The 27,808-nt window shown below is 34.7% G+C and overlaps 1 protein-coding gene across 1 annotated transcript in view; it reads right to left on the reverse strand.

The window, feature by feature from the left end:
* mgat5 (alpha-1,6-mannosylglycoprotein 6-beta-N-acetylglucosaminyltransferase) overlaps nucleotides 1–27,808 on the reverse strand; it is a 65,419-nt gene that overhangs the window by 7,706 nt on the left and 29,905 nt on the right. The window contains exons 4-12 of the mRNA XM_051908433.1: nucleotides 25,563–25,639; nucleotides 23,118–23,207; nucleotides 22,123–22,194; nucleotides 20,741–20,902; nucleotides 19,284–19,453; nucleotides 19,071–19,205; nucleotides 16,755–16,888; nucleotides 6,631–6,764; nucleotides 1,304–1,453 (exon numbers count right to left, since the gene is read on the reverse strand). Coding sequence (XP_051764393.1) covers nucleotides 1,304–1,453; nucleotides 6,631–6,764; nucleotides 16,755–16,888; nucleotides 19,071–19,205; nucleotides 19,284–19,453; nucleotides 20,741–20,902; nucleotides 22,123–22,194; nucleotides 23,118–23,207; nucleotides 25,563–25,639 — 1,124 coding nt within the window. The remainder of the gene's footprint in view (nucleotides 1–1,303; nucleotides 1,454–6,630; nucleotides 6,765–16,754; nucleotides 16,889–19,070; nucleotides 19,206–19,283; nucleotides 19,454–20,740; nucleotides 20,903–22,122; nucleotides 22,195–23,117; nucleotides 23,208–25,562; nucleotides 25,640–27,808) is intronic.

The raw sequence follows: 27,808 nt of genomic DNA on the forward strand, positions 1-27,808 counted from the left end.
GGAGTATTACAGTTAGTCTTTAGTATTCATAATTATCTTTATTTGCAAAATTTAACATTAAATACATACTAATGTAATGTTAAATAATAATGTATGCTATTAATATTAACATGAATAAAACACTAATTCTAACAAATTTTATTTAAATTACTTAAAATAATAAACAATCAAAATTATAAATACTAATAATAACAAAACAAAAGCAATAAATATATAAAATATGAAGTTTAATATATGTAATATTACAATTAATATTAACAAAACTAATTATAACAAATATTTTTATAATTATTTATATGTATTATAAATGACTAACTATATATTTTATTATTAAATTATTTAATCAAAATGATTGATAATACTAAAGTAACAATAATAATAAAAAGTAACATTAAATATACAGAATATAATGTATATTAATATTAAAACACTAATTATGAAATTATTACTATTATTTATATGTATTATAAAATACTCATTACAATTGTTATATAATCACATTTTTTTATAACAACAATTATAATATAATATATTAACAATATAAATCATCATTGTTATTTATAATTTTGATTTATTATGATGATGATGATGATGATGATGATTATTATTATTATTATTATGTATAAAAAAGGTATAAAAGATTCATGTTGTTGAACTTCTATGGTTTACCAACAGGAGGCAGCAGAGAGGTATTAAAAAAAAAAACACACGCTAAAAGCGAGCCAGAGAAAGCCGGAAATGAGACTTCTTTTTTATGTGTGGTAGGTTGGGTGAGGTTAGCCAACATTTGCATGTCTAATGAGCTGCTGGGTGACTTTGCTTATTTGTAAATCAGTCTCAACACTGACAAGTGAGTCTGAAGACTAGTTCACTCTCCCTGTTCACTGGATGTAAATGAAGCGGCCTCACTCTCTTTGGGACTTTGCATGAAGTAGAAACAAGAGGAAAGTTAAAAGTCAAGCTCAAAGTGAGGAAAAGGGCTGAGGCCGGAGGAAAAAAGAGATGAGAGAGACTTAGAGAAACAAAAGCACAAGCACATCCTCTTGTGGTTGATCTTCATGCCTAGCACTGGCCACAAAGTGGTGAATGTCACCGTGCAAGTGAAGTGAAGCCTTCACATGTAGGTTTCAAGCATAGCTGGGTTATTTAAACATAAACAAATGGGATGCACTTGAGCTATACAACCTGAGCTATAAACTCAAGGCATCAAGTCCTAATAAACAATAGTAGATGCCATATACAAATCTACCAGTCTAGTTTAGTGAAAACATGTGGAGTTTGTTCGTTGTTCGCGTTTTCTAACCTTGGTCTCGCGCAGGAGGAATTGGAGGTCGCGTCCGCTGAGGATGCCGTGGTTCTTCACGTAACCCGGCAGGTGGACCGTACTGGTGCCGTGGACTGTGCCGTGCACATCCATGTACGAATGAATGATGTCCAGGTATTTCTTTTTATCCTAAAACACAAATAAAGACATACATGTGAGAAATAAGTGACATTGGCAGATAAAATGGAAATAAAATGGTCTTATTGGGCACAGTTTAAACACACTGAAACAATTTTTCTTTTCTGCTGATGTAAGCAAGATCATGTGGGTGGGGCTAAATATTTTTGAACTAATATATATATCAAAATGATCAATAATAATAAGAACAATAATAAAATAAACTAATATTAATAATAAAAATTATCATTATCAATATACAAACTAAAAATAAAAATAACAAAATAACAATAAAAATGTTTATTTTCCACTAATGTAAGCAAGACCATGTAGGCGGGGCTAAATATTTTTAAACTCTGATTTCAATCATAGTACAGAAGTAAAATGTGTTGCGGAAACACATGCAAAGGCGATTTTTTTTCTTTTTAAGCTCTCAGTGTGAACTTTTTTCAGTTGAGCAGAAGTGCTAAAGCAGACAGGAACAGTCAAAAAGGACTCTAGGGGGAAAACCATGAGATCAAGAGGATAAAACGAAGCTTTTTCTTTACAAACGCTCAAAGAATACAAAGACGCCTACTTCCTGTCAGAGAGGGTGGAAACAGAAATTCAGCCACTGGATTTGTGTGTGTGTGTTTCACAAGGTCGCAAGAACAAATGAGAGTGAAAACACTACTAACAAAATATTTATAAAACATAATAAACCATAATCATCATAAAATAAATAAAAACCTAATATATACAGGTGGATCTCAATAAATTAGAATGTCGTGGACAAGTTCATTTATTTCAGTAATTCAACTCAAATTGTGGAACTCGTGTATTAAATAAATTCAGTGCACACAGACTGAAGTACTTTAAGTCTTTGGTTCTTTTAATTGTGACGATTTTAGCTCACATTTAACAAAAACCCACCAATTCACTATCTCAAAAAATTAGAATACTTCATAAGATCAATAAAAAAAAAAAAAGATATTTTAAACAGAATTGTTCATTTCTATGCACTCAATACTTGGTTGGGCCTCCTTTTGCATGAATTACTGCATCAATGCGGCGTGGCATGGAGGCAATCAGCCTGTGGCACTGCTCAGGTGTAATGGAAGCCCAGGTTGCTTTGATAGCGGCCTTCAGGTCATCTGCATTGTTGGGTCTGGTGTCTCTCCTTCCTCTTGACAATACCCCATAGATTCTCTATGGGGTTCAGGTCAGGCGAGTTTGCTGGCCAATCAAGCACAGTAACACCATGGTCATTGAACCAGCTTTTGGTACCTTTGGCAGTGTGGGCAGGTGCCAAATCCTGCTGGAAAATGAAATCAGCATCTCCATTAAGTTTGTCAGCAGAAGGAAGCATGAAGTGCTCTAAAATTTTCTGGTAAATGGCTGCGTTGAGTGTGGACTTGAAACATGAAAACACAGTGGACCAACACCAGCAGATGACATGGCAGCCCAAATCATCACTGACTGTGGAAACTTCACACTGGACTTCAAGCAACATGGATTCTGTGCCTCTCCACTCTTCCTCCAGACTCTGGGACCTTGATTTCCAAATGAAATGCAAAATTTACTTTCATCTGAAAAGAGGACTTTGGACCACTGAGCAACAGTCCAGTTCTTCTTCTCCTTAGCCCAGGTAAGACGCTTCTGACGTTGTCTTTGGTTAAGAAGTGGCCTCGTACGTGGAATGTGACAGTTGTAGCCCATTTCCTGAAGACGTCTGTGTGCGGTGGCTCTTGATGCACTGACTCCAGCTTCAGTCCACTCCTTTTGAAGCTCTCCTAAGTTCTTAAATCGGCTTCGCCTGACAATCTTCTCAAGCCTGCGGTCACACCTTTCACTTGTACACCTTTTTCCTACCACACTTTTTCCTTCCAGTCAACTTTCCATGAATATGCTTTGGCACAGCACTCTGCGAACAGCCAGCTCTTTCAGCAATGACCCTCTGTGGCTTACACTCATTGTAGAGGGTCTTGATGATCGTCTTCTGGACAACTGTCAAGTCAGCAGACTTCCCCATGACTGCTGTTGGGATTACTGACCTAAACCCAGTATTTACACCCTGATCATTTTTAATAGGTAATTTAATAGAACTTGGTATTAAATATTCTAATAATTTGAGATACTGATTGTTTGATTTTGATGAGCAGCAAGCTGTAATCATCAAAATGAAAACAAAAAGTCTGGAAATATTTTACTTTATATCTAATAATTCTAGAATATATTTAAGTTTTACTTTTGTAATTAAATTACAGAAAAAAAAAAACTTTTTCATGATATTCTGTGTATATATATATATATATATATATATATATATATATATATATATATATGAAAATCAATAGAATACATTTAAATAATAAATAAAATATAAATGTAGTACTTCAGAAATCAACGTAATAACTGAAAAAAAAAACAAAAAACATAATTAGAACCAAAAAATAATAAATGTAGCATTTAAAAATTAAATATTAAAAAGGATATAAAAAAAATTCAAATAAATTATTTTTAAAATAGATAGATTTGGGAATAAATAATTTTAATACATAAACTACTACTACTAATAATTCATTACAAATGTAATATTTAAAAAAAAAAAAAAAAAAAATCAATTACATTGAAAAAAATCTGTATTTTCAAATTCTATTCTTTAGTCTCATTGTTTAGCTGGATTCATGCCTGAGTTATCAGAACACAAACTACCAAACAGAATATCAATGATATCCTTGTTTAATCAATTAATTCCTTGTTTCATCGACTAACACACATGCAACGATAAGATTATGGGAGCTATGAGTAGGAAATGCCAAGACAGCATGCAAACACTACATGTTTGTGTGAGATACTGACACTAAGAGATCGGGAACTACAAAGACCTAAAAATGTGCATTGTTCAGGTGTTTAATTCATGCAGTGCACCGTTTTCATCTCAAATGTAAGCGGTTCACATACTTAAAGAGCATCTGAGAGCATCTTAAAGAGGTTGCTGTCACTACCCTGCTCCACAGACAGACTGAGGAGGTTGTTTCTTCCTCATGCCATGCGGCTCTTTAACTCCACTCAAGGCGGACATTTGTCACTGATCTGAACTGGGTTATACATTGTACATCAGGTAGCATAAAATTTGATTTGCACAGGACTTTTTTATTTTTTAATTTAAATTTATTATTGTTATATTTTAGTATTATTGTATGCTGTATCGGTTGTGTATACTGCTGGAAATTGTGAATTTCCCACTAGGATAAATAAAGTATCTAACTAACTAACAGTGTTTGAGAGAAAATAAACACACATAGATGCATTACATGTGAACTTGTAGTAATAATTCGATGAATGTATTTGTGTGTGTGTAAAGACAGCCAAGACTTTATTTGCATTTCAAAAGCCTATACACATATCCTCTGATCTCTAGACGACACACACACACACACACACACACACACACACACACACACACACACACACACACCCCCTGATTCAGGGTCTATGCTCAAGTTTGTTTCCATGGAAACCAGTACTTGAGAGGCTGTGCAATAACAGGAGCCTTTCTCTCTTTCTCTCGCTGGGTGAAGAATGGCATCAGTAAAATTGCATGAGGTTAAATGCGAATGCACCATTACTGTAAATGCCTCCATCCTCTTTCTGACCCTTAGAATTAAACGTAAGATTTTTTTGATACTGTACCTTTAAGATATGTAACTGAGCATTGTTGCGATTAGCTTTGTCTTTTTTTCATGTCCATGAGAGAAAGAAAAAAATCTTGTTATCCATATTGTAATATGACCCTTTTCATACCACATTGTATGCCAAATATGCAAAAACTTTCCCTGAGGTTAAATGCAAATTCATTGTATTTAGCTACATTTCCATCCAAAGTTGCGGATTTAACTTATGCGCAAAATTGAAATATAGCATGAAACATTTGCGAATAGAGCTCCGTTTTCATCCCATGTGCTCAAGAGAACAAAATCGTCACTTCCTGAGAAAATTGGCACAAAATATCTGTAATAAAAAGTTGTGGCAATCAGAGACGAAACTGGCTCTTTTTTCCTCCATCATAAATGACTTGCGCCTCAGAGCACGCAGACGAAACTCAAACACTTTCAGGTTACTTTCAGGGAATGCAATCGTGTAAGAAGTTCTGGGAGGTCATTATACTGTACCAAAGCATTTTGATGACAGACTTTGGCTCAGGCTTTTCAGAATGATCAAAACAACATTTGAGATGCTGTGCGATGCGATTGGTCCACTGATTATCCAGTTATCCAATTCAAGTCACGTGAGATTTTGTTGTGCATTTAAGAATTTATCTGGTAAATGTGTTTCCATTGAAGTTTATGCACGTCTTCTTATCGGATAAAAAAAAAAAATTATCCATCTCGATTGAGAGCATTCATTCTTTATGCGCATTTTATACATTTATGTGTATCTTGGCATTTCCATCCGGTAAACCAAAATTGTGGATGGAAACATAGCTACTGTAAATTCATCCATCTTTCGCAACTTCTTGCAAAACCTGTTTTTAGTTACTTTATCTTTAAGATCTTTAAATGAGCTATTGTGCGATTAGCTAACGTTTGTGTATTGTGTATTCGTTTCATGTCCATGAGAGAAAAGAAAACACTTATCTGTAGAATCACTCTTTTCATACCACGTTTTATGGAAAAACATGAAAACTTTCCCTGAGGTTAATTGTGAATTGTGAACGCATCCATCATTTGAGCTCCATTGTGATTAGCTAATGTCTGTGTAATGGCAAATTTCATGTGGAAACTTATCTATAATATGACTCCACATTCCACATTGCATGCCAAAAACGTAAAAACTTTCCCTGACGGGCATTGTAGAAATGGGTTGAGAATTCAAAATAAGGTCCCTTCTGGGAGGAAGTGTGTGGGATTATATGTCCAGAACTGTGTGAGCGTACAGAGGGATTCGTTTTTCATGCGCGCTCTCTGTTTCATCACATGATCCAGATGGGCAGCGAAACCGTCTCTGCAGGAACGTCTTAAAAGCGGAACCGGCCATGACCTTGCAAAGGGGAAACGTTGAAGTCATCGTTGTCGAATTGAAAACACTTTTGCTGGCGCGCAAAATCGGAAAACGTGGCAAAGCAATCTAGCATATAAACACAACAGGGTTTCACATGTAAACAGCCAAAAAACACTGGATGAGACTGTTGTTTGACTAGAGCTCACCTTCCAGAAGTTGTCCACCTTGCCATAAACCAGCGACTGGTTTTGTCGTTTGATGTCGTCGATGTGCTTGACGTCACTGGCGTTCAGGTGCTGTTCCACCACGAAGCCCAGGAAGCTGTTATCTGGAGTGTGAGCTGCAGGGTAAACAGAACAACCAATCAGAGATCAAGCCAATCAATATAAACTTGAAGGGTTAGTTCACCCAAAAATGAAAATTCTGTCATCATTTACTCACCCTCAAGTTGTTCCAAACCTGTATGAGTTTCTTTCTTCTGCTGAACACAAAAAGAAGATATTTTGAAGAATGGCTACCGTCAACTGTTTGGTTACCAACATTCTTCAAAATATCTTCTTTTGTCAACTTGACAGTGAGTAAATGATGACAGATTTTTAATTTTTTGGGTGAACTATCCCTTTAAGAAACCCACCATTAGAAATAGTGATATAGAGATGTAAGAGGAAGTGGAATAAAAACAATATGCATTATAATACACACTTCCCCACATAAAAAATAAACTCAAACCAATATTTTATGTACATTTATTTATTTGCTGCATACTCTTGCAACAAGCAGAGAAATTCACAGTTAGATGGTTATCATCATACAATAAACCCATTCAGGATAATACGAGACCAGCTGACTGTACTTTATCTCTTGCATATTAAATATCTAGTTCAGTCCTGAAACTCTAGAGGGCACAGGCTGATAGGTCCTTTAAAATCCGCAAGCAATCACATCATTATCACATGGCGCAAGCTGACTGGCCAGTGAGACTGCTTGCTTAACATTTAAATAGTCTGGTTCATTGTTTGCTGTAAGCTAGTCCTGCAGTGCGCTATCAGAATTCCTCTGAACCCCTCCACCTCCCCCAGCTCCACCTGCCTAGATCTGCAGCAGCAATAATCAACAGCAGCAGTGTAGTAGATTTAGTCCAACAAGACCAAATACATTATTAAAGCTGCATTTACTGGGGTTCAAGCACTTAAGGCCTTTAAGCACATATGCGTAAAAGGATGTTAAGTTTAATTTAGCAAGCATGTAACCACTTAAATCATAGAAGGAAAAGACAATTTTCAGCCAAAACAGGCAATTAACCATTGAAAATGTATGGTTTTTAAAGCTTTTTAACAGTTACAGCACCACCTATGGTCTGAGTTCTGAGATTTCGTTTAGGATTTATAGGCTTTTGAGTATATTTTGCCACGGCCATTTTCTAAATGACCCTGTTATAGCAACCCAAAGGGTGAAGTTCAACTTGGTTTTGATAATTATTGATCTAGAGAGTCCAGAGAATTGTCCTGCACTGTTTCTTTGTTCTTTGTTTATTTATATTGGTTCCGATTGGGCAAAAAACCTAGATCTAGTTCGCAAAAGTAGGTTTTTAACATATTTGTGAATAATTAATGAACGATTTGATTGACAGCATTGGTCCTTTAGGCAAAGTTGTTCAGCATGAGGAGATCTATCAAATGATATGCATATTGTGTGGATCTGTGAAACACCACGTGATTACTCTTTAGTGCCAACTAGTGGCCAATTTCTTTTAAAATTCTTACAGACCTCTAGGACCATGAGTCAAACATGCCCACCGAGTTCCGATCGGTCTCCGTTTACCTTGTCTAATAGGTGCTCAAACTTCACTGGCCGCTGTTTTTTGAGATACGCCAATGTCCTCATAAACTGTCATGCCCCCTTGGACCAAGACACTGCATGCCAAATTTCAAGTCGATCGGACTAACGGTTGCATAGTTACAGCTGTTTTCATGTTTTTTTCAAGATATAGTGCCACCTAGTTTCCAATCAACATGTTTTTTTTATTGTGACCAAAGATTGAGTGTATACACGTGTACCAAGTTTGGTGCAAATATTTCATTTCGTTCTTGAGTTATAGCCATTTTAGTAAAAGTGGCTCCGCCCATTTCTAATGTTTTGACGCCCCTTAGCGACCGTGAATCGTAATTTCAACTTTTTTTTTTTTTTTTTTGGATAATTATTGATATTCAGACTCCAAAGAATCTTTCTGCACTGGTTTGGTTCCGATCGGGCGAAAAACCTAGGACTAGTTCACAAAAGTAGGTTTTGGACAAAATTCAAAATGGCGAAAAATTCTTTCTGGTGGAAATGAAATCAGAGATATATGTTTTGTTCGTCTTGAGCCAACGTATTACAATGATATAAGACACTTGAGTCTACAACAAACGGTCTATGAGTTATGAGCAATTTTGAACTTTTGATCGCTGTAGCACCCCCTATTGGCCAATTGGGGTCATCTCTTATGAGATTCTCCCCAAATTGAGGACTATCATCTAGCCAAGTTTCAAGTCTCCAGGCCTTAAGGCTTGGTCTGCACGATTCGTTTTACAGCGGAAGAAAAATAATAAAAATCCTTACTATTACAATAGGGTTTCAGCACTTCTTGCTTGAACCCCTAAAAATGGCCAAATTCAACAACATGCTAAATCTATTCTGAGAGTTGACATGATTGATTATGGTTAATTTTTAAAGCAAGAAAAAATAACTCTTTGTAAATATGAGTATAAATGTATTAAAATAGCAAATAAACAAACTCACACCTTAAGGCAAGTCAATTATATAATTAAAGTTGATTTAAAATGAAAAATTACATTTGTGACTCGTGCTGGCAAAATGAGTCGGAATGCGCACCGGCTAATTTCGAGCTACAGGCAAAACAAGTGAAAAATGTCAATTTTGGTTGAAATTAAGGTTTTTACATAAATGAGTTCATTAAGCCCTCGTCTAGCGATCCAAATGCTATAAATAACAATTAAACATCTAAGTAACTTTATTGTTTTCTGAGAGGAGTACCTTTCCTTTGACCATGAAAAATGCCATTTTTCTCTGCTTACTTCTGGACGACTGTCGCTTCCCCTCAGCACAAGTTTGGTATCGTTGTGAAATGCAGCATTCCAACTTTGTGAATATTCATAGCGAATTCTCGATGGTGTGAGTCTGAACTAATGAAATGTGATTTTCAAACTGAACAAATGCTGAACAAAATCTTACTTGCGCTGACTGACAGATCAGAAGCGTGTGCACAAAGATGCCGTGATCCCGATACACACATATATATTCACGCAAACATTATCTGTTACATCTTAAGTGAATGTTTGGTTAACTGTTGGGGAAAAACATCTGATGTTTAACATTATATTATAATAGCCTATATCTTCATATATTGGCTGTCTGTTTCATTGATGTTAATCAAACAATTGTGGAATAATGGAAAAAAATGTGAATATATATATATTTTTTCCTATAGATATGGGTTTTCACTTGGTTTGTGCCAAATTTGGTGGTATTACCAGGGATTTTAAGCTATGGTTGCTAAGTGATTTTGTTTTGGAACCTTCAGAAAACTAATTTGATTTTTCACAAAATTGAGTTTGCTGACTCCATCGACTTCAAACAGGCGTAGCTTAGTCATTTTTTGTCAAATTGCAACAAATCAAACTTCATTTTGAAGATTTTAGATAGAGATTGTGAAAATAACTAACTCATTTTTGAAAATTTGCTCATTGCGACTCATTTTACCAGCACGGGTTACATTTTCTTTCTACATTTTTTTTTTTTTTTTCATTTTATAAATGTCAGGTTTGGGCAAGATATCAGATGTTGAAGATTTAAAGCATGCTTTATAAAGAAAATGACATGAAAAATAAAATAATAAATTATTAACAAAATGAAAAAGAATAAAAAGTATTATTTCGGTAACAATTTTCACTTGTTCTATTTGTTAACATTAGTTAACTACATTAACATGAACAATAAAAAATACTTCTAAAGCATTTATTAATCTTAATTAATGTTATTTTCGGCATTTACTAATATGGACCTGAAATAACATGAACTAACAACGAACAGCTGTATTTTTATTAGTTAACATTAGCAATGATTATTAAATACTGTAACAAATGCACTGCTCAGTGTTAGTTAATGTTGTTAATGCATTAACTAACATTAACCAATGGACTTCATTGGAAAGCGTTAGCATTTTTTCTTTCCAAAACAAGAACATCTATTATCTAGCGTTGAACATCAGGACTGTAGTGCCTGGAGGAAGATGTTCAGATTAATTGTGTACGAGAAAGATCCGTGTGGGTGTCCATGTTGCCAAGCGAGGAGCTGTTACCATGACAACGGTAGTCCAAGAGGTCGCCAGGGTAACGAGGCTTGGCAGAGAAACACCTGAATGCCATCTGTCCGAAAAATTCAATCCTGAGATTAAGAATTCTTATTTACACACACATGCGCGCACACACACACCTCAAACGCGAGGCTTAGAGTAAATGAGAGTGTGTGTTTGTGGTTATTGCCTGTGGGAGCAGCTGTAGTGTGTTGTCACGGTTACCCGTCAATTCCAATGAGAGTGCAGGATGAAATTCAGAACCCAGGATGACCCATAATGCAATTTACGCAATTTTGCAGAACCCATAAATGGAGTTTAAATGGAATACAGGCCTCTTTCTCTCCTCCTCGCTATAGTTACTGTAAATAGCGCACGTGTAAGAGAAAATGCACACACATACACTCTAACGTCACCTGTCAATCACAGCAATCATAGTTATCGGCAACTGAACATTCTTTTTGCAATTCTGTGCTTCCATGCAGCCGTACAAGATCTGTTCTGAACAATAAAAAAAAAAAAAAAAGAGGAAGTTTTGTGATTTAATTGTGAAATACGAGCCTAGACCTTACACACACACACACACGTCCTTCAGAAGACCGTTTCAAAACATGATGCAGCAACAACACACAGAAATGCTGAAGAGACACATTACACAGTTTGCAGGCGGCGTCATGAAGATGTTGTCAGTAATTCCTAGGAATGCAGGGAGTTTGTGTGTATGTGTGTGAAAGAGAGTTTATTAAGTCTAGTAATATAAGTATAGGAGTGGAAAAAAAAAACAAAACCTCAGCATATTTCAAAGTACACACACACACACACACACACACACACACACACTAAATCTCCTGTCACTGCAGCGGCTAATCGGCGATAGACATCTTATCCTGATGAGTTTCATGCACTAATGTGCTTAGTTTGAGTGTGGATTAGTTTCTGAAGGCCAAAGCTTTGTTCTTATATAAAAATTACAGGACAAAATGAATTAAATGAATTAAACTTACATAACATATTTAAATAATTATATTTATTATAAATAACTACACACATATATATACTGTGTATATGCATTCAAATAATTATAATAAATATAAAATCATATTATATATATATATATATATACATACATACATATATACATATACACACACACACACACACACACACACACCTGGGCAGTATTCTCACTTTCAGCTATGATCTATCTTATGAAATTCAACATTGAATTAAACAAGCCTCTTCCTCTGGTTATCCGATGCACCGGGTGTTCCTAAATCGCAACTTGGCCTTGTCAACCAAGATCGGAGTGTACAAATCAATTTGCCCATCAGCTCTTTTGTATGGCTGTGAAACCCAGACACCCTATCGCCACTATATCAAAGCACTAGAAGCCTTCCATACCCATTGCCCTCAAAACATGCCAAGCCAACATTGCCTCTTTGGAATATATCCTTTACCAGCGACAACTGGGCTGGGTCAGTCATGTTATTAGTCTGTCCTCTGACTGGATGCCACTGCAGCTGCTGTATGGTGAGCTCCTGCAAAGACAGCGTACTGCGGGCCAACCTAAAAAACATTATGCAGACCATCTGAAATTTATACTGACGGCCTGTGGCATCCCAGTAACGTCCCTCGAAGTTCTGGTGGCTGACAGAGTTGCCTGGAAGTCCACCTGTAAGACTGGTCTTAAGGCCCGTTCACACCAAGAACGATAACTATAAAGATAACTAAAAATAATGATACCTATATTCGCGTCCACACCAACGAACGATAACTGTTTGAAACCGCAGTGCGTGAGCTTAATAAAGTGTGTAGAACATGTTTTTGGGGTTCTTGTTGCATTTAAACGGCTTTAACCAGCAGATGTCCTCAGCATGCTATGTTTTGAGTGAATCTAGCCACTGTAATCGATCTAATCTAACAGTGAATTTAGCTGACGAAGTCAATATAGTGGAATAAAAACAACGCCTAGTCTTTTTCACTGCAACGTCAAAGGAAGCAAGACAATGTTGTCAAACAAGCGCTGGATACCTTGGGTAATTGGACCTCGGCGATTAACTACTCCACAATGTCGTCTGTCATTTTAAATGCGCAAGCTGCTAAATTATAGTGGATTCTGATTGGCTATCAGTGTTTTATCGTTCAACAGCTGGAAAAAAAAATTGTACTTGTCACCCTAAAGGGTCTGAAGTGTGTGTGTATGTGTGTATATACACACACACACTATACTGCCAAACGTTTTGGGACGCCTGCCTTTACGTGCACATGAACTTTAATGACATCCCATTCTTAATCCATAGGGTTTAATATGGAGTTGGCCCACCCTTTGCAGCTATTACAGCTTCAACTCTTCTGGAAAGGCTTTCCACAAGGTTTAGGAGTGTGTTTATGGGAATTTTTAACCATTCTTCTAGAAGCGTATTTGTGAGGTCAGGCAGTAATGTTGGCAAGAAGGCCTGGCTCGCAGTCTCCGCTCTAATTCATCCTAAAGGTGTTCTATCAGGTTGAGGTCAGAACTCTGTGCAGGCCAATCAAGTTCCTTCACACCAAACTCGCTCATCCATGTCTTTATGGACCTTGCTTTGTGCACTGGTGCAGAGTCATTTTGGAACAGGAAGGGGCCATCCCCAAACTGTTCCAACAAAGTTGGGAGCATGAAATTGTCCAAAATGTCTTGGTATGCTGAAGCAGTTCCTTTCACTTCATAATCCCCCCTCCACCAAAATTTACACTTGGCACAATGCAGTCAGGCAAGTACCGTTCTCCTGGCAACCGCCAAACCCAGACTCGTCCATGGGATTGCCAGACAGAGAAGCGTGATTCGTCACTCCAGGGAGCACGTCTCCACTGCTCTAGAGTCCACTGGCGGTGTGCTTTACACCACTGCATCCAACGCTTTGCATTGCACTTAGTGATGTAAGGCTTGGATGCAGCTGCTCGGCCATGGAAACACATTCCATGAAGCTCTCTACTCACTGTTCTTAAGCTAATCTTAAGGCCACATGAAGTTTGGAGGTCTGTAGCCATTGACCCTGCAGAAAGTTGGCGACTTCTGCGCACTGTGCGCCTCAGCGTGCGCTGACCCCGCTCTGTGATTTTACGTGGCCTACCACTTCGTGGCTGAGTTGCTGTTGTTCCACTTTGTTATGATACCACTAACAGTTGACCGTGGAATATTTAGTAGTGAGGAAATTTCACGAATGGACTTATTGCACAGGTGGCAACCTATCACGGTACCATGCTTGAATTCACTGAGCTCCTGAGAGTGACCCATTACTTTACAAATGTTTGTAGAAGCAGTCTGCATGCCTAGGTGCTTTATTTTATACACCTGTGGCCATGGAAGTGATTGGAACACATGAATTCAATGATTTGGAGGGGGGTCCCAATATTTCTGGCAATAAAGTGTATATATAGAGTTACATTTGTGTAATGTATTCACATATTTAAAGAAAATGGTTTAAAATTTAAATTTATAAATAATAAGCACACACAGTATACACATACATACACAAACATCTGTTATTTTTTTTCAGGCCAACTCCCTACCTCCTCTTGAATTAATAATTCAACAGCACAAACAGATGATTGTGAAATACAGGCTGTGATGGAAGCTCTTAATTAGGCGAACGCTAAAGGAGAAGTGCTTTTAAATGCACACTGTGAAACATGACACAGACTGACCCTCCTACTGACTCTGAATTTAAGTGTTCATATTTTATGCATAAAGACTTTAATATTTATATTCATATTTATGGTTATTCATCTCAGTAGCTAGGGGCATTTTGTTTTTAGTTTATGAAAGGTATCTATACAAGCCAACAGGAAATAAAACAAAACTTTTCTCTGTTTGCATGTGGTGGCACCAGTGTCATGCAAACGAGAGGAAGTTGGTTAGTTTCGAAAGAGAGTGAATGTCGGTGTGTTTTTTTCAAGCAAATGATTATAGTGTAACGGCGCGCGTGAAATTGTCTCAGTTTTACTCCGGAAACGGGAACTTTCTGCCATGACATCAAACCCAAAGAAGCCACAATGACGTCATCTTTGCTAAGCAAACCTTGAAAAGCGAAACAAAAGATATCAAATGGTAACTGAATTATTCCAGGAGCATAATGCTATAACGAAAGCGACTTCCTCCCTCAGTCTCGCGGTGCGCTGGCGATTCCCTCATCTGATATGTGTGGGAGGTGTTGAGAACAATAGCACCTGCAGGACAGGCGGCCCGGAGGACATTTAACTGTAAAGAAACTGGGCATGTCATTGTGGTCTGTCATACAGACAATTTATGAATTCAACAGAGAGCGCCGTGATGTTTATCAGCTGTCATTTTTCGTGTAATGAGATATCGCAGTGCATTGTGGGATGTGTCTAGGGGACAACAGAATAAAGAGTTTTGACTGACAGCATTAAGAATGGAGGGCATATACGCACACGTGCACACGCATCTGATGTAACTGGGTCGCAATATTTGAAGCGTACGGTTCCAGAATTGCTTGAGTTTACTAATGCGTCTGAATCCCGAGTTGACTGACAAGACAGACAGGTTATGTGTCACTCTGCTGTCAGCGTTCATGTTCTCACAGTAGTTTAGATGCCTGTGGACTCACGCCGAGGTCAATTACACACACCTGTCAAGGCTCCGTCTTCTCCAAATCAAACTCCAGGAGATCAGATACACAATACCACACACACACACACACACAACACTATCAAATATGTAGGTGAACTCGGATGTCGAGAACATGTACAGGTCATATTTAACTTGAAAATCTAATGAAAAACAAAGAAATCATATTTGGCATTAAGATGTTTTGCAATGTAACAGTTTTTGCATATTGCCCCACAAATTGTCATTACCGTAATCCAAAACAATGATATATTATTATATTATCAAATATGAATATATCAGTTTGTACTGGCTTTAAATTTATGCTGATTGTTGATAAAATATAAAAAAATATATATATTGTTTATTATTATTATTATTACTACTTAATTTCAGTCATTAAGCTCAATTGTTATGAAAAAAAAGTAAAAAAAAAAAAAAAAGTAAATAAAAATATAAATAAATAACACATTTACAAATATTTATCTTTTGTATTTTGAATTTTTTTTCTATTTTTTATTTTCAGTAATTTTTTAAAGAACTATTAAAAACTCAAAAGTAAAACGTTTCTTTCGAGACAAATTATGTTATGAGAAAAAGGAAGAAAATTGTGCAAAATGGAACAGTAATAATAGTAATAATAATAAAATGAATAATAATAATAATCTGCATTTTTTTTTTTTTATCATAACAATTAGGCACATTTTTCCACCGACTATAACTTTACTTTTTGTGGTATATACAAAATTTGGTATTTTTGGTTTTAAAAATATTGTAGTTAAAAAAAATTGACTGAAATTATAAAATACTATAATACAATATTTTTCTTGTTTATCTTATTTTAATAATATGACATCATTTTTATTTTTGCATTTTTTGTAATTAAAATAATGACTGAAATTTTAAAAAATAAAATAAAAATACTATAAAACTATATTTTTTCTTATCTTTTTTTGTGGTGAAATAATAATAATAATAATAATAATAATAATAATAATAATAATGATAATGATAATAATAATTTTATTATTATTATTATACTAAATAAAAGCCCCTCAGCTGAAATCAGCAGGTACAGTTCAGTGTCACTACACTGCAGAAACACTTCAAACATGTGTTCTCTGTGAAACCAACCTCTGTTCTCAAACAGGCTTAATCAGAAATAAGAGCAGTTCTGCTTGGAAAGCTGCGAGTGTTATGAGAATGTCAAAGTCTGTTGGTAAACAAAAGAGCTATTCAGAAGCGAGACGTTCGGAGACGCCACCCAAAACCCCCGGAACCCTGATGCGGTCCGGATAAAGTTTCCATGTCCAAAGGGTAAAGTAGAAAAGTTAAACACACACATACAAAAAGACTCTCTCATGAACACTTACGAAACATGGTGTTGAACTGTTGGGGGTTCAGGTTCCACTTGCCCCACGGAGTTTTGTGACCTTTTGACTGGGCGTAGTGGGCGTGGTTAAACTCTGGCTCGGTCCCGAAGGAGTCCAGGACCCTCAGCATGCACCTGAAACAAATGATCAAAGCTTGAGTGTTGGCAAATAACAGCAGCACACGCTAGGTACATAGAGCTGATGTCTGCACATCAAAAACAAGACAAATAAAAAAAAATTATTTACATATATTTATATAAATAAATAAATAAATAAACCATAAATAAATAAATAAAACAGTCAATATTTGTATACATTTACTCAAAAGTCTAATGCATTATGGTGATGAAAATATGGTGAAAAAGGCTTAATTGTCATGAAAAAAAAGTAATGAAAATATACATTTCTATATATTTATCTTTTGCATTTTGCAATCATATTTTTATTTTAAGGCTTACAAAAGAAGCTCAAAAGTAAAAAAAAAAAAAAAAAAAGAAACAAGAAAAAAACCCATTAACTGAGAGTATATGGCAGAAAATTGTGCTCAATTGTCGTTGAAAAAATAAGTCAAAATGGAATAATAATGATAGTAATAATGATCAGCATTTTGGCATTTTCCCATGGCAATTAAGCACATTTTTGACTGAAAAAAAAAAAAAAATTATATATATATATATAAATAATACACTATATTTTGGTAATTTAATTTTTGTATTTACAAAAAGAGTAAAATTAATAATAATTAATAATAATAATAATAATAATAATTATTATTTGTGTATATATATATATATATATATATATATATATATATATAAACAAACAGACACATATGCACACAATAATAATTAAAGCTGCAAGCAGCGATGAAAGGGCCCTCGCACCCGGGCTGACCGCCACCCGTTCGGACATTGTATGCCCGAGTTACAACAGCTTCCTCTTTCATGGCGAAACATCAGACTTTGTCAGGCCGCCACGGACACGCCCTTTAGCGAAAACTCTAGATCTTCGCAATTTAACGTCGCAAAGGCCTTTAGATTTGACTGACCAAATATGATGTTGATCTGATAAAAGCTCTAGGAGGAGTTTGTTAAAGTACAACATCTGGAAATGGCAAAAAGTACACAAATTTTGCAGAGAAAATTCAAAATATCTCACTTCCTGTTGGTTTTCAGACTTTGCTCCAGGAGACTTTTCATATCTGTACGTGAAATGTGGTGCAAGGGGCACTTTGTTGATATTTTGTAGGTGGCGCTATCAAGCCATTTTGCCACGCCTAATTCTGAGATCCATAACAGACGTAAATTTTCACCACTTCTGACACGTGTGCAAAGTGTCATGAGTTTTCGAGCATGTTTAGGCCCTCAAAAATGCGATTTATTTTGGAGAAGAAGAAGAAGAAGGAGAAGCGGAAGAATAATAATAAACAGAGCAATTCCAATAGGGTCCTCACACTCGGTGCTCGGGCCCTAATAATAATCAGTAATAATCTAAAACCTTACTATTGATGGAAAAATGTTTTTTTTTTTTTTTTAGTGAAATTAAAAAAAACTAAAATACACCATTTTTCATATTTTGGTAATTTGACTAAAGTTTTATTTTTGAGTATTTTTGTATTTAAAAAACAAGTAAAATTAAAGCAAAACATAAATATATACATGTATTATTATTATGTGTGTGTGTATATATATGTATTTATTATATACATAGACATACATATACACAATAATAATAACAACAACAACAACAACAATAATAATAATAATAATAAGCATTTTGGAATTTTTCATTACAATTAAGTAGATTTTTCCACCGAAAGCGTAACTTTTGAGTATTTAGAAAAAAATTAAAAACACTATATCTCATAAATTCATAAATTTCTTTTTCAGAAGACTTGGCCAAATCTGTACTTACACACAGAGGTTATAAATAAAGTAAAATAAACTAAGGCGGTCTATAACCCTAGAGGAGGTTATCCATTAGCAAACAATAGTGTTCAGTAACAGCTAACAGATCATATCTGGACAGACGACCCTGATTACTCGATAATAACAGCTCGGATTCACACCGGCGCGTCAGGACGAGATCGACCCCGAGGATCTGTCTCGCTGTCTAAAGGAGACTGAAGATGGAGATAAAATCAGGAGATCAGGTTTAGACTCATTTATAACGGCTTTACGTGGTCTATAATGACCCGCCGTCTCAAATGAGTCTCGCGTTGAAGCTGAAGAAAATGTGACGGGGAAGGTCGTGGCCACATATGGATGTTATTAATAAAATACTTCATACTTAAACACAAATAGGATGTGAACGTACTGGTAATGCACCCAGGATGGGCCCAGAGTCTTCTTGAACTGAGCCAGACCAACGATGTCTATGTAGATGAGCTCCACAATTTTATCTCCCTTTGTGGGGCAGCTGGACTTGTTGCCCATGACCTTCTTCATGATCCTGGAGAGAGACAGAGCTGAATTAAACTGAACTGAACTGAATCGATATTAGAGTACACAGATGGAGGCAGCGACTCACTCCTTAAGCTCGGCAAGAGACGCTGAGATGCGGATGTCGTGTCCGAGCAGGTACAGCGTGGTGATGAGGTCACTCCACTGAACCAGCTCCCCCAGAGGACCCCCGCTGAACGCGTTCTCCGCTATTTTAAAACCAGACTCCTTCGTCAGGAGACCCAAGTGCACCAGTATCTAAAAAAGAAAAAAATATATTATTTGTCCGACATAAACCGAGTTTAAACATTTAATTTTAATAATTAAAATTTAAACAAAAAAACTTAAAAAATAATAGTAATAATAATAATAAAAAAAAATACTATTAAGCAACAGTAAATATAATGATCTTATATATATAAATATATATATAAAATAAAATCACTCTAAAGTGGACAATTAAATGATATGGTGAGTAAGTGATCATCAATATATACATTTTTATTAATAAATATAAATTCTTTATTAGAAAGAAATATATTATTACATTTTAGTAATAATACTTTTATAATAATATAACTTATTAATGTTTATTAATAATCAATATTAACTTTTAAAAATATGTATTGATGTTTTTATTTCTCTTGAAATAAGCAACAGTAAATATAATGTTATATATATATATATATATATATATATATATATATATATATATATATATATATACACACACACACACACACACACACATACAACATTCTAATACATAAATGCAGTCACTAAACTAACTAGTAATTAAATATGCAGATTAATTATATTATTCACAAATAAATATTTTTAGAAAATAATAATATATTTTTAATATTAATATTACAAATATATTATTTTCTAAAAACATTGATATATGTGATTAATGAATAAAGCAAATAAGATTAACTGCATTGCATTTTTATTGCATTCTTTATTTTCTTAATATTATCACATTCTTATTATAATCACACTAAATTAATTCAATGTCTGATTCCATGAAATTTAATGGCTAATATTAGCCTAAAACATGATTTTTTTTACGGTCTTAAATATCAGATATGCTTATTGTGAAAGAGTAAATGGAAAGAGGTGGTTGAATTCTGGAAAAAAAAAAAAAAAAAAAAAAAAACTAGGTTGCTATATCCTAAATTATCTGCAGTCTTCTATTTTTTATTCATAGCATTTGTTTTAGTATTAATATGTCAAGGGACTCATACACACTCACATTTTAGTGGTGGATAAGTATCACCAGAGGATTATGGGTAACAGTGACATGATTTAAGCTCTAAACAACTGAGGCTATTTAAGGTTTGACATCAGGCGCTCTCTAGAGAGACTTGCACGTGTGGTTTTGGGTCCCGCTGTGCCGCCTGACTGCAGGTGACAGAGAAAGTCAAAGATGCTCTTGGGAAAGTGTATCTGCAGTTGTGTGAATTATTCATTCGGAAACACAGGCTGCATTATTAAAGGCTGCCATGTAGAGTCAATACCTAGATTCACACATTTCTCACCCACCTTTTTGCGCTTGTGGTTGGCGAGGTTCTGTTTGGAGGCGAGGGAGCGAACGGCACTGACCCATGGCTCCTCCATGCGCTTGATCCGCAGCATCATCCAGCGAAACTCCTCGCGCCGCGACATCACGCGATATAGCTCCTCGAAACTCGTGCGGATCTCCGTCTGCACAAAAAATAAATAAAACACTCTGTGAGTTGACATGTCAAGCATCACGTAACGCTCTCCTCTCTCTGAGTCACAGCCCATCACTGTATACTGTGGTTAAACCTCCGAAAACAACTACACAATCACACAGATAATACAGTAGGCTAGCTGAATGAGGACATGTTTTTATGGAAAGCTAATTTTAATGACAAAAGACTAATCCAACCACTGCCCCTAAAAGAAAACCTTTTTATTTTTTGAATTTTATTTTTAGTAAATAATTAATTGTTATTATTTTTATTTAATTTACATTAAATAAAAAAAAAAAAAAACATTTTAATTTATTTATATTTAATTATTTATTTATTTAATTTATTTAAGTTATTTATATGGATGTATTTATGGACATTTTGTCATATACTGGATTTAATTTTAATGACACTACACCTAAAATAAAACATTTTTAAAATGGTTTAAAAATATATATATATATTTTTTTATTAAATAATTTATTCATTTATTATTTTTTAAATTTAATTTATTTTTATTTAAAATTTCATTAAATTTTTTTATGGATGCATTTTATGGATGACAGCCTAATCCAGCCACTACACCTAAAATATAATATTTTGCACTGTTGAATTTTTTTTTTTAAATTTAATTTACTTTTAATTAAAATTATTTTTTTATTATTTATATGGATGTATTTATGGACATTAAAATACAATCCAATACAATACAAAGTCACTACACCTAAAGAAAAACATTTTAAAGTTTAAAATATATGTATTTTTAATAAATAATTTATTCATTTATTATTATTTTTTATTTAATTTATTTTTAGGTTTTTAATTAACATTTCATCATATTCTGAAGACAAAAAAGAAAGTGCATTTAATTATTTTTTTTTAATAAAAATTTAATATTTATTTAATTAATTTTTTATGGATGTACTTGTGGAAGTTTTGTCATATTCTGGAGACTATTAATCCCCAAACTAGAGTAATATTAAAAATAATATAAATAAATATAGATTTTGTATATGAATTTTAACCACTACAGACTAATCACACCACTACCCTTAAAAGAACATATTTTAAATGTTTACAATTTTATTTTTATTAAATAATTTATTTTATTTATTTTTAATTAATTTAAATAAATTTGTATTTATATACAAAACTATATATACGTAATATCCCACACACACACACACACACACACACACACACACTGACCTGTGTATTCCTGTCAGTTTCATCAGCAATATTCTTGATCCTCCACAGCAGGCGAGGGCACCAGTTTTCAACCTAGCACACACAATAACAGCGAGTTAGCGTGCGTCCGAGCTAACGATCAGACATAAACCGAGCGTGGAAACAGACATCTCACTGCTGCTCTACATTCCATTTCTCTAAGTAGCCTTGGGTATTTACATATCAGTCAGGCGTTTAACTACCTGAACAATATTTAAATTACACATCAGCTGCTAAGAGAGAAAGAGACACGGAAAGATATGGCGAGTCTCTGTGTGTGTGTAGCACTTTCTAATGAATTTCAGATGAATGTTCAGACTATATCGATTCAGACGTACTACATCCGTTATGTTGTTACTGTCACATGAGCTACCAGCGTTAGTTTCGACGCTTCATTGCCATTCATAAATCCTCTCCCGTGGCCTCATGGGATAGTAAAGTGTCCATCAAATGCACACTTCAGAATCTTGGCAGAAGTAGAAGGTCATCCGGGGGCTTATCGCCTACTGTTTTTTGAATTCTATGTATTCGGTCATACTACTCTTTTGGTGTACTGTTTTTCGCATACTATATAGTAGAGAAGTATTTGATTTCGGACGCAGCGACACTCGCTAAAATACGCAGTGTGGTTATTTAACAGCCATTCGTTTAATACACAAGCTGTATTTTTACGATTTCGTCACATTTCAAGCATCACATCTTTTCCATTTTATAGTGTACTATGTGTTAACTGTGGTAATGGGAGCGATTCACATAGAAGAAGAAAAACTTCCTGTAGGCACAAATCACACACACTAATAACGTTTAGACAATTTTAACTTTTTTTTTTTTTTTTGGGGGGGGGGGGGGTAACTTTTACAGTAATTTTATATATTTTACATACTTTTCTTTGTAAGTTTGAGAGGATCCAACCTGCATTTTGTGGGTTACCAGCCTAGATCTGTAACAATTAGGCCAAAGTTTCTGCCACGTCTTACCTCACTCAGATAAATAAAGAACGAACAGGTGGATCCGTCCACTCCATAGTTGCCGTAGCAGGGGTCCGAACGCCACATGTCCTTCATCCACTGAAGATGAGGAAACAAAAAAACAAACAAACAAAAAAGAGTTTGTTAGATCAGATAAGGACAAAAACAAAGTTACCAGAGTCTTCAGGAGATTTAGCTGTTTTGAAAAACTTCTAAGTATACAAAATCCACAGTTGATCTGATAAGCAGTTGTGCAGGAAGCCGTGTGTCAAGTACGCAGTTTTATTTCCTGTCAAAGTTGGGTTTTCTCCAGGATATTATTGAACTTCTTAGATCAGCCTGACCTTCAGAAAAAAACATTGGTTTCCTCTTCCTGTATCTAATTTCTTCTCACAGTGACACTCTAGGACAGAGAGGGACTTAATGATCGCAGTGTGTGGTTCAGATCACACTTATCGATCTGGGTTTCTGAAAAATATGACATCTGTGCATTATTAATCAGCACTTGATATTTTACATTGTCGATTATAATGAGTCCGCACTTGAAAAATCTTTTTTTGAGAAAAAGCTCAGATTAGCATGAAGACAAAACATTTTACATTGTCTATATACAAAAAATAGAAAATAAGCAATTGTATTGTGCTTAAATTGCATACTCTTGCACTTAATCTGCATACTTTTGTATATTTACATTTTTTTTGGTGCATAAATAGCCAAATAAGTCACATTGATCACAGAAAGTTGATTGAACAAAAGTTCAACATATGGTTTAACCAAATGATTCACAAAGGGATGGCTTTTGACCTTCAAAATAAACATTTAAACGCACATTATCTTGATATCACCCTCTTTTGTTTTTTTGTTTTGTTTTGTTTTTTCATTTGCACTTTAGTTTAATGGATAAACTGTTTTTAGACCTTCTAAGCTTCCAGACTAAAGTCAAACAACTTGGTTAGGCTGTTCTTACTGTTACTGTAGCCACATTTTTGTTTTAATTCTACATGATTTTAAGAGGATTTCCATATCTCAGGAATTTCCATGAGTTCTAGGACCTGTGATTATTGCGACGGAAGCCAAGCTTAGGTCTGATCTGGCTGAAAAGGCCAATGTGATTGGCCAACTAGCTTCAGTGCACTCTGCTTGATGTTAAATCCCACGTAATTGGCCCCGTCTGGCTGCTACATCAACGTGCTGTAAAAAACCCAGAGGGACTCGTTCTGAGTATCAGGTGAGGTCATTAAGAAAAGTGGCGTTCCAGGAAGGAAAAAGCATTATCACATGGTAACACTCGACTCTGAATTCTTTAAGAGATTTTAAAAATTAGGTTAAACAATGTGAGAGAACACAAACATTTTAAAATGTTAAAAACACAATGTGTTTCTGTAAAATTACATTTTCAATTAAATTAAAGTGTTCCTATTATGCTTTTTCAAATACTATCCTTTCATGTTATCATGTGTAATACAGTTGTTTGTGAAAGTAAAAGGTCTGCAAAGTTTTAAAGGTCAAAGCGCACAACAAAAGTTATTGTCTCCTAAAATAAAGAATAGATTCTGAACTGCCGAATGAGTTATCAAATTTGCATAATGCCAGCTTATGGTTTTCACTGGCTGCCCACAAACAAAGTCTACTTTGACCCTCAAACACTGTAGTTGTAGCTGAGACTGGAAGAATTTGGTTTGTGTTGTCGACATGTCGAGAAGATGCTTTTTTCTGCACTGTTAAAGAAAATCGACTTTGCATTCATTTCCCAAGGATGAGGACTCGATCTCGAATTGATACGGTAAAACCGACATCATTATTACTTCACTGTGTATCAAGTGCTGAAGAAGATCCGGAGCTCAAATTCAGAGATGGTAATGGGCATTTGGTTTCCGACACGCACTGTAAGCAGTAGACCAATCACAACAGATATAATATATAACATAATGTATTATTATGAATAATAACATATTTATAAATGAACTACAAAAATCTATAAGTACAAAAATTTACAAACCTAAGCAATGTTAGCTTTCACTTAGCCAGAGAAAGATATCAATAATCCAGTTAACACGGCAAATTAACACAGTATGAAATTAACACTAGGCCCAAACACCCACATCTTGCCATGCTATCTGTAAACCTATCTGTTAAATTCTTTTCTAACCTTTCTCAAAGCCCATGATTCTTGTAGTACTCTGCTCATTAATAACACCATAGCAGTTAAAAGCTTCCAAATATGTCTCAAAACAAATCAATATCTTGCTGTTAATGTTTGTAAGGGGAACGTCCCGCAGAGAGCCTTCAATTTTTTTCTGTCTGGATTCAGAATGAAAATGGTTTCTAAATAAAGTCCAACAGATGAGAAGCCATCATGGGACAGCGGCAGCCCAAAGCAAAGAAAGAGTGACTCTAACACGTTTCAGATCGAGAAGCTTTCCTCAGCAAGTTTGAGTTTCGAGGAACACTCACCTTCAATTTGCCTTCACAATGCGGAAACCCATCAAGCGAGGGTAGTTCGCATTTCTCCTGTGCTCCGTTCAGCAAGTCTGGACACAGAGAAAAAGAGAAAAAAGAACATAATAAACACACAACAGTCCCAAAACTATACAAATCACAGCTGAAAATCAACAAGCTTGTTCAGCACACCGGCATTCGACTGGAAGATCAATACCATCCAATTATCACACAATCCACTCTCAAATTAACTTAAATTTAATTAAACCCCAAAACCACATTGTGATTTTTAAAGCATTCAAACTCTCTCTAATAAGCGGTGTTGCCTCATTTGAACTTATAAAAAAAAATAAAAAAAACAAACAAACCTATGTTAGCCAAGTCATCAAGTTTTGCATAGATGTTTTTTTTTTTTTTTTTTTTGAGACAATGGGCCTTAATCATGAAACACAAGCATAACAAATTTGCTTGTAATTTGTGAGTAAAGCCATTCCTATGAAAATGTTCAATTTTATGCATAAAAGTAGATGCGAAACTTATGTAAAAATTAGATTCATGAATGATTTGCACACAAATTTGTTCTGCTTATGTTTCATGAAAAGGGCCCAATGTGTGATTGTTTTTTAGAAGTACATCTTGTTAATTTTTTTTTTTATAGTAATTACATCTTGTTTATTAATGTAAACGATAAACTTGTAGTGCAAAATATACTGCTAACTTCAGACTGAATACTACACGATGACAACTGAAAATCAACAAGCTTTTTCGGCACATGGGCACTTGGCCGGAGAAAGAGATCAATAATCCAGTTAACACGGCAAATTAACACAGTGTGAAATTAACACTAGGCCCAAACACCCACATCTTGCCAAGTGCATTCAAACTATCTTCAAATAAGTTCTGCTGTTGCTTTGCACTGCAGGAGAGAGAGAGAGAGAGAGAGAGAGAGAGAGAGAGAGAGAGAGAGAGAGAGAGAGAGAGAGAGAGAGAGAGAGAGAGAGAGAGAGAGAGAGAGAGAGAGAGAGAGAGAGAGAGAGAGAGAGAGAGAGAGAGAGAGAGAGAGAGAGAGAGAGAGGACTAATATCCGGACTTACTGGCATCCTACTACTAACAATAGCTGTTACATTTATAGTCTTTTTTTTTTTTTTTACGGGAAATCTACGATCTTTACTGGTTGTATTGAGCAAGCACTTTATAGAACAACCCACTTTATAACTTTTAAAACAAAGTTATACCAGTGAAATCAACTAAAGAAAGCGATAAAATAAAGCAAGGAAGTCTGTAGTTCATTTCAAAATTTACTTCAAATAAGTTTCTGTTTGCAAGTTTTAAAACATAAGAAACATTAAACGAAACCTTGTCAGACAGAATGTTTTTAAAAGTCGTAAGTTTCGTAATTTTTGTGTAAAAGTCTTTCATCTAATTTTAAGGGTGATGAGATTAAGGTCAATTTTACGATAGTTTGCTTTTGTTTTTTGTTTTTCCTGTTATTGAAGCAATGTGTTTACGATAAAAAAATTTGACTTCTAGCTGTTGTTAACGATAATATAAGAGGTAATTAAATGTAACAGATCATGTAAAAATGTATCATCTTTTATTGGAAAATTAAACAACGTTTTACCAAATTTTGATAATTGCCTTTGTTTTTTTAAACTGAGATGATATTATCAAACTACATTTGATAAAAATTACCTGTTTATAATATATATTACATCAGCATATGAGAGTCAAATTGGACAACTACAGGGACTTATCTCAAGATCATTCATTTAACAGTTTATCTATTGCCAAAATTATGGGAAAAAAAAAAAATCCATTATTACTAATGTTCCATTATTACCTCTTAGCAAATTTTGACTCATATCTGACAGCTGCGTTTTGTTCAATTACAATCTGCAATGTTTGCACATGGCATTATATATATTGTAATATAATGCAACTTTTCTGTGCTAGTTGTACCTCTTCTGCTTATACAGAATAATAATGAGAACACAACTCAGATTTAAGAAGAAAAAACATTTATTGAGATAAGTGATTTATAAGAGTAGTAGTAATAATAATAATAATAATAATAATAATAATAATAATAATAAGAACACAACTGTGATTTGAAGATAAAGAAAAAAACAGATGTTTGGTTTATAGAGAAAAACAAGTGATAGCTTTTTTAATATAAAAAAATGTAAAAGATAGCTTGGAGATAACTTGGAGGAAAACATGTTTGAATAATAGAGAAACAAGAGATAGCTTTTTTATATATA

This window comes from Ctenopharyngodon idella, chromosome 10 (genome assembly GCF_019924925.1).
Source record: "Ctenopharyngodon idella isolate HZGC_01 chromosome 10, HZGC01, whole genome shotgun sequence".
Taxonomy (NCBI): domain Eukaryota; kingdom Metazoa; phylum Chordata; class Actinopteri; order Cypriniformes; family Xenocyprididae; genus Ctenopharyngodon; species Ctenopharyngodon idella.